This window comes from Octodon degus, unplaced genomic scaffold (assembly GCF_000260255.1).
Source record: "Octodon degus isolate 3935 unplaced genomic scaffold, OctDeg1.0 scaffold00221, whole genome shotgun sequence".
Taxonomy (NCBI): Eukaryota; Metazoa; Chordata; class Mammalia; order Rodentia; family Octodontidae; genus Octodon; species Octodon degus.
In genome coordinates, this window is record NW_004524797.1 from 895,750 (window position 1) to 903,894 (window position 8,145).

General features: G+C 41.3%; 1 protein-coding gene across 3 annotated transcripts in view; it reads left to right on the forward strand.

Annotated features, from left to right (window-relative positions):
- Anp32b (acidic nuclear phosphoprotein 32 family member B) overlaps positions 1–8,144 on the forward strand; it is a 26,419-nt gene extending 18,275 nt beyond the window's left edge. For 2 of the 3 annotated variants that reach the window (XM_023705470.1, XM_023705467.1), the window contains exons 4-7: positions 840–1,029; positions 5,063–5,184; positions 6,465–6,534; positions 8,057–8,144. In XM_023705470.1, coding sequence (XP_023561238.1) covers positions 840–1,029; positions 5,063–5,184; positions 6,465–6,534; positions 8,057–8,124 — 450 coding nt within the window. In that variant the 3' untranslated portion in view covers positions 8,125–8,144. The remainder of the gene's footprint in view (positions 1–839; positions 1,030–5,062; positions 5,185–6,464; positions 6,535–8,056) is intronic. The other variant, XM_023705468.1, reaches the window with a different exon arrangement.
- The last annotated feature ends 1 nt before the right edge of the window (position 8,145 follows it).

An 8,145-nucleotide genomic window follows, 5' to 3' on the forward strand; every position in this document is an offset into this window, starting at 1 on the left:
TTTCTGTCTACTCAAAAAACTTTCCTTGGCCCAGTTTTTTACATTAAATGATACTGGTATTTCCAAACTAATACAATATTGCAGCAGAACTTCAAGGTCTGGCAAAATCAAATAATTTATATTTGAAAAATCTGGTGGTAATAGTATTTCCTAGAACATAAAAAAGAGTAATTTTTCTCTGTATTTTGAAATTTCAACTATGTGGTTCCTCTTCCTTCCCCTCTGCTGCCCATATTAATGTTTGCCTGTCTTCCCTGAAAATACATCTGCATAAATACAGCTGGTATTTTGTTACAGTGCGTCCTCTGTAGTGTTCCTGTCTCTGTCCTCGAGTAGTTTTATAAGTGCATTGAGATTCAAGATTTAAAAATCTGTTTCCCTATACTATGGTTTGAACTAAAAATTTGAACTGTCTCATTCTTGAAGAGATTTGATTTTAGTAAAAAATATTTCAGATTTACTTTTAGACTCCTAATGCTGCACAAAAAAGATAGTTTTGTTTTTTTCTTTGTGAGACAGGAACTCTATGCAGTTCACGCTGGCCTAGATCTCACTTTGTAGTCTAGGCTGGTCTCTTAATTCATACAGATTCTCCTGCCTCAGCCTCAGTTGCTAGGATTACAGGCATGCGCCACACCCAGCTAAGACAGTTCTTAGAATAGTGTAGGAAAAACTAAGGCCTAAAAATGATACAGGACTAGTGTTTCCCTATGTATGTCTTAAGTAGGTAGCACCCAACTAAATGGCAAGTCTAGAATTTAACCACTTCAGATGGTTTGTGTTACTTGTGCTTCTTTGGTTTAGGAGTTGTGTGGTTTTCTTTTTAATGTTTCCTTCAGAAAAAATTGGATTGTCTGAAAAGCCTGGATCTGTTTAATTGTGAGGTCACCGACCTGAATGACTACCGAGAGAGTGTCTTCAAGCTCTTGCCCCAACTAAGCTACCTGGATGGCTATGATAGAGAGGACCGGGAAGCCCCAGATTCAGATGCAGAGGTGGATGGTGTAGATGAAGAGGAGGAGGATGAAGGTGAGTGGGTTTGGCACTAAGTAATGAGACTTCTGTGTTTCTGAGGTTCTGAGAAAAGCTGAATGTTTTTGTGGTTGAGGTAAGTAATTCGTATCGGTGGATGTAGGCATTCTGTGAGATTGAGACATTTTGAATTCTGGTAAGTCCTTGTGACATAGTAGAAGAAGCCTTAATCATTCAGAATAAAAAAAAAATTGTTGACAAGCGAAACTTAAAGATTAACTGCTCCACACACCATTGAATTGCTTAAAGTGTTTCTATCCCTTTGTCCCAGCTACCCTCTGGATTACTGCCTGCTCATCCTTCAACACCCAACTGTGTTAGCACCTGCTTAGAGTAATTCCCAAACCTCTGAACTACTTGGTAGATACAGTATTCTTGTATATTTACTATAACTAAATAGAAATGAAGGTCCAGGGAGATAGCTCAGTGGCATAAACCCCTGTTTGGAAAGATCTTGAGTTTGATCTGCAGTACCAAAAAAAAAAAAGAAAGAAAATAACTTCTCCTGCTTTTGATGCACCACTAGAGTTTAAGAAAGTAAATGGTTTTAAAGTTCTCTATATAAGATTCCATGTTCCATTAATAAGAAGAGTAATCTTTGGGCTGGCCAGATAGGTCAGACTAAAGCGCCTGCTTAGGCAGAGCGCAGCTGCTGGGGTTCAGTCCCTGATTTGCCATGGTGGCCTGTGCCTGTAATCCCAGTGTTTTCGGAGGCTGAAAACTGGAGAATCACCGTGAGTCAGATCTACGTAGTGAGACCCTGTAGACCCTGTACTAAATACATAAAAGAGAAGTAATCTTTGGTTATAAAATGAAATTAAAACAATTAAACATATGAAGTATTTCTTGTATTTTCTACTTAAAATATTCCACCTGATTAACTTTTGTTCTTGCACACTGTCTTGTTTATTCGGTGGCACTCTTAGGAATGAAAGGTTTCTTATTTTCAAGTGGTTGGAACAGGAGTCCCCACCTAGCTGTAACAGATCTGATCTATAACTGCTCACAAGGGATTACTTACTTGTTAGGAGAAGCTAGTGATGATATGAGTGGAGCTAAGGAGTGACTCGGAATGCAGATTAGCATTAGCAGATGGGTTTAATTGTACAGAGACCATAATTAGTTGCTTGCAGATTTTTATTAAAAACTCATTAGTGGGCTGGTGAGATGGCTCAGTGGTCTAAAGCACCTACTTATAACAAGCTTAAGCACAAGGGACCGCGGTTCAATCCCCCAGCACCACATGCCAGCCAGCCCCGCCCCCTGGTGGGCTGAGCTGGCCACACACACAAATAAATAAATAAATATTAAAAACAAAACAAAAAAACTCATTAGTGAGTGGCAAGTGACAATTAAACTGTGTCTGGTACCCTTACCCTACACTGCATCCTTACCTGAATCACAGTTTTGTTGAGCTCACAACCCAATTCTGGCCATAGTGAGTGAAAAATATTACTGGAGAGCTTTGGAAAGTCGGAAACCCAAAGGTGAGAAAACAGAAAACACTTCATGCTATTAACAAAGGAAAAAAAAACAACAAAAACAAAAATCTAATTTTAAAAGAAAATACCAGGAGTTTTACTTAAATAACAGGTTAATCGTGGCAGGTAATTTCATTCTCCAGGCCTTGCAACAAAGCCATGAAACTATCAAAACTGCTTCACTAGGTCTATGGGCACATAGCTCAGCAGTACAAGTACCTGCCTGCAAGGTCCTGAGTGCAAGATCCTGAGTTTAATCCCCATACTGCCAAAAAAGGAGGGGGGATGGCTCAGTGGAATAAGTGCTTCCCTGGCAAGCGTAAGGGCCTGAGTTCAATCCCCGGTTCCGCAACAAAAACAAAACCCTGCTTTATTGCATGCAGACCTACCACCCTACATTAAAAGACCATCCTTCAGAGTTTTTTTAAAAGAAAAAGTGTGAACACGAAGAACAGTAGTAGCAGCTACTAAACACTACAACACAACTTCATGAAATTTGTCTGCACTAAGAGCATCATTTTTAATGGCTAACTGCATTGCTAAAGCTATAAGAAGCCCATCTCTGTTGGTGAGGAAATGATCCTGCTTGCTGCTCCAAACATCTGTACTATTTAGGAAAGATCATGGTTAGCACTTCCTTAGCACTATCACTAGGCAGTTGATGAAATGGCCCAGGATATTGAGGCACGATTGTTGGGATTGTGGCACACAGTCCAGATTGATAAGTCTACTGATGTTGGCAGGGCAGTAGTGCAAAAAGGTTTGCATAGTAGAAGCAGTGGGATTTGTTTTTGCATCAGTTAGCATGAAGAGACTTGGTCTTGTAATTCCTGATCCTACTAGGCAGTATGATAGAAAGAACATGCCTATAATCCTGGCACTGCAGAGGCAGGAGAATCACATGTTCTATTGACTCAAAATGGTTGTTTAGCAAAGGTCCTTAAATTGGGAGTTGTGAGCTCTTCCATCCAACACATAAAAACTACCTGTGATTCTCTTACCGAATCACAGTCTTATTTATATCTTTGCCAGACTGAGCTACATAAAGAGACCCTGTCTGAAAAAAATGAAACAAAATTCTTGATACTGTTGGGACTTGCTTACCATTGTTATATTTGAAGCTCTGTTTTGAATGTCTTGCCCTTTTTTGTTTTTGAGACAGTCCTACTATATAGTCCAAGCAAGACTTGAACTCACAGATGATTCTCTTGCCTCCAGATTACAGGCACAAGATAACAATGCCAAAGGTAGAAATAGCTAAGAAAAATGATGAGGAAATACATCAGGTTGTTTCACTGCAATGAGTGCTACAGGATCTGGAAACATTTTTAGGGGTTTTTTTTGTAGCAGGCTGAGTCAGGCAAAAATTAAATTTCAGTTATTCCTAAAAACTGCTTGTTATCTTAAGTTTGTCTTGACCTGGTAAAAACTCCTTGGAGAGGGGACCAGTTCCTGAGCACAAGGATCACTCAGGCAACTAATACTGGTTTCCTCACAGTGATAAACAGAAAAAGGACATGATTTCTGTCCACTTGTAACATACATGATTTTTTTTTTTTTTTTTTTTTTAGTGTATTTAGAACAGGGTCTACAAGGTCTCACTATGTAGATCAGATTTATAGTGATTCTCCTGTTCTCAGATTCCCAAGCTCTGGGATTACATGTGTGCACCACCACGCCCATTCTCAATCACTGTCTCAACGTGCCCTGGGGACAGAATTGACATTGGCACTGGCCCCAGCACTGGCACTCTCAGAGCACTCCAGAAATCAAACCTGGCTTCTGCGCTCTGCCTAAGCAGGCACTTTATTATACAATTAATAGAGAAGCCCCAGGTCCCTGTGTAAAAAGATAAAAGAGCCCCTAGCCTAGATAAGAAGATCTAACAAGCCTGCCTGATCTTTCTTTAGAACTGGTCAGAGCTGGGCAAATGAGAGAAAGGACAAGTGCAGGAGGCAGGAGGTAGCACAGTGAGTGCTGATGCCAGTGCAGAGGAGCTGATGGCCCACCAGAGGTCCATAGCAGTGGGGAAGAGGCCCAAACTGCACTGTGAACAGGGCACAACAGATTCTGGCGTTACTTTCTAAGTGCATGATCAGAACTGCTGGCTCTGACTGTTTCTCAGAAGAAAACAGGTTTTTTTTTTTTTTTTTTTTGTTTTTTTTGTTTGTTTGTTTTTACTTTTTATGGTACAAATCTTCAGACATTGACTAAGGTAGAAATAGTAAAACAAACCCTTATGTTCCCATCACTCATGACTGATCTTGTTGGATATGCATCGTCCTTCCCATGTCCCTTTCCTGTGTTACTTTGAAGCAAATCCTGGGCGTTTCATTATTTCGTCAGTTGAAATGGTACCGTACATCTAATCTGCCAGGACTTCAAGCCTCCTGATTTTATGGTACTGTTGGATGACGGGGTTACTGGTGCGAGTTGCTGCTGAGCCCTTGTTCTAAGGGCAGTCTGTAGCTCCCGTGTGATTCTTCCAGGTGCAGCCCACAGTCTAGGTGTCAAGGCTATTTCATGAGTTCTATTTTGGACTCTTTCAGAAGGAGAAGATGAGGAGGACGAGGAAGATGAGGATGGTGAGGAGGAGGACTTTGATGATGAAGAGGATGAGGATGAGGATGAAGACGTGGATGGGGATGAAGATGAAGATGAAGTGAGTGAGGTCGGTGCCCGTTGGGTGATCTGTGGCGCTAGTGGGGGGGGGGTGCTTGGACATCACACAGGTCAGGCTAGTGTGTCACTCCTGAGCTATGTCTTCAACCCTTCAAAAAAAGTATTATTATTATTATTATTATTTATTTATTTATTTTTTTTTTGGTGGAACTGGGGATTGAACTTGCATCCTTGTGCTTGCCAGGGAAGCGCTTATTCCACTGAGCCATCTCCCTGGCCCTGTATTATTTTTTTAAAAAAAATATATTTGGTATAGGGTCTTACTATACAGCTCAGACTCAGAGTGACTCTCCTGTTTTCAGCCTCCCTGGCACTGGGATTACAGGCATACACCACCATGCCTGGACTAAGTCTCTGGCTCAGAGTTCCCAAGGGCGGGGCTGGTGTAACCTGTAGTTCTGGGGATCGAACCCTGGTCCCTGCACTTGCCTAAGCAGGCATTTAGTCCGCTGAGCTGTCTTGCTGGCCCACCTTCAAAAATTATGAGCTCAAAACATACTGTTTAAAATTCGTAGTATCTTCTCTATAAACTGTAGTTATGTTTTACCATTTTCACTTATTTTATTGCCATCGTGCCAATTTTCTTCTTAAATGTCTTGCCTCCTTTTTCTTACCATCTATTTCCAAGCTTAAAGTTAGATATATAATCTACAAGTTGGTGCAGGTGTCACCGGGCAGTGTGCAAAGCTTTCCAAGGGGTAGGGACATGGATAGTAAGTATTCAACCCCTCTAAATGTCAGATGATGCACTTACTGACTCCTAACTAGACCCACTGCTCAGCTCTGCAAGGTAGGTTCTGGCCCTTTGACTTTGAGGGGAAGGAATCAGTTGGACATTCAGTAGGATAGAAAAACTGTAAATAGCTGATAAATAGGTCACTTCTAAATAAAAAAAATTCAGGATACCCATTAAGGAAAATCACCTCTTCAGCATAGCAAATTAGAAAGTAAATAAAACATTACTGTTTGCTTCTTGATTCATTTTTAGATGTTTGCTGCTGGAGATGTACCTCAGTGGCATAGCATTGCATAGACTGAGGAGGCCCTGGGTTTAATCCTTAGTACTGCCCCTGAAAAGTGATGTGTATTTACAAAATACATTTTTTTTTTTTTTTTTTGGTGGAACCAGGGATTGAACTCACACCCTTGCGCTTGCCAGGGAAGCGCTTATTCTACTGAGCCATCTCCCCGGCCCCAAAATACATCTTTTTATACTTTTCACTTTGGCAGAATTAGTCTTACAGTGTTATGTTGTTTACCATACTTCAGGAAGAAGAATTTGGACATGATGGAGAAATTGATGAAGAAGAGGAGGATGAGGATGAAGATGAAGATGAAGGTGGGTTGAAAAGAATTTTAGATCTTAAAAGTTACAAAAGCCGGCTGGCCAAATAGCTCAGTGGATTAAAGCACCTGCAAGCAGGCACAAGGATCAGGGGCTCAATCCCTGGGCCTGCTGGGCCAGCCCCGCCCCTTGGGCTCTCTGAGATGGCAATTGAGACTGGCTGTGGTGGCGTACGCCTGTAATCCCAACTCTTGGGAGGCTGTAAACAGGCGGATCAGTACAAGTCCAGTCTGTTAGTGAGACCCTGAATACCATGTAGGCCCTTCCCTAAAAAATACAAGGAAAAAAAGTTACAAAAACCAGCACACTAGCACACCCCTGTAATACCAGCAGTGTGGGGAGGCCAAGGCAGGCAGATAAATTGTGAGTGTGAGGTCAGCCTGAACTACGTAGTTTAGGCCAGTCTGCACTGCAGATAAGATCCTAACTCAAAACAGAGTTATATGGAAAGGTTCTCTATTTAGAATATCATATTGCTGAGAAGATAGTTAAAATGACTTTTGCCCGTATTCCTTGTGGTTCTGTTAGCACATCTAAGCTGATGTAGCTTTCCCAGTCCTGCTACAAGAGTGCTGGTGCTTGAGGGCCTGAAGTCTGGCTAGTCCTTGGTCTGCATGTTTCAGGTGGTGGTTAGTTTCTCATCTCTTGGTTTATTGCCAACTATGAGATGTCTGTGTTGGATTCTTTCATGAAAGCATCTTAAACTGTCTTGAGTTGTAGTTTACCAGGATGTATAAGTAACTTTCTAGTTTCATGGGTATTACCTTTTTCCCCACTACAACCAAGAAGAGTGAAATGGTTATTATTTATCTACCATGCATTGAGAGTACCTAGTGGTTTAGGTCTTCAGAGAACCAATTGCTGCTGTGCTTTGCACTGGTTTAGACTTCATTGTCCACTCTGTGCCAAACACTGGACCACCAGGTGTTGCATTGGGCAGGACCTGGTCACCGACCAAGAGGTTTTTAAATAAGAATTAATATGGGGGAGATTACTTGGCAGTCTAAGTGCCTACCTGGCAAGCACAAAGATCCAGGTTTGATCCCTGGTACTGCCCCAGAACCAAGAGTGCACTGTGCTGGCTACTGAAACCAGGCATGGTGGCAGGGCACACCTGTAATTTCAGTGCTGGGGAAGCTGAGACAGGATCACTACAAGTCCGAGCTGCATAGTGAGACCTGGACGAAATAAATAAAATTATTTTAAAATTTTTAATTTCACTGAAGTAGCTGAGTTTATAGTTAATAAAACAGGTATCTGTCTTCCTCAGTCTCAAATATTATAAGAACTTAAATTTTACAGAAATTCAACTGCCCTCCCTGCTTTTTGGGGTCAAAGTCAGGACCTTGAGCTTGCAAGGCAGACATTTATGCCACTGAGTTATATCCTTGGCCTGGAAAGCCTATCTTTAATCTACTTGTTTGTATCTCCTAACCAAAATAGTGTTGTATCCAGAAACACTGTCTTAGAAAAAAAACACCTTTTGTCTGAAAGTCAGTTTTTGTTATTTGTACAGAGGAGGAAGAAAGCGGAAAAGGTGAGAAGAGGAAGAGAGAAACAGATGATGAAGGAGAAGATGATTAAGACCCCAGATAACCTGCAAAA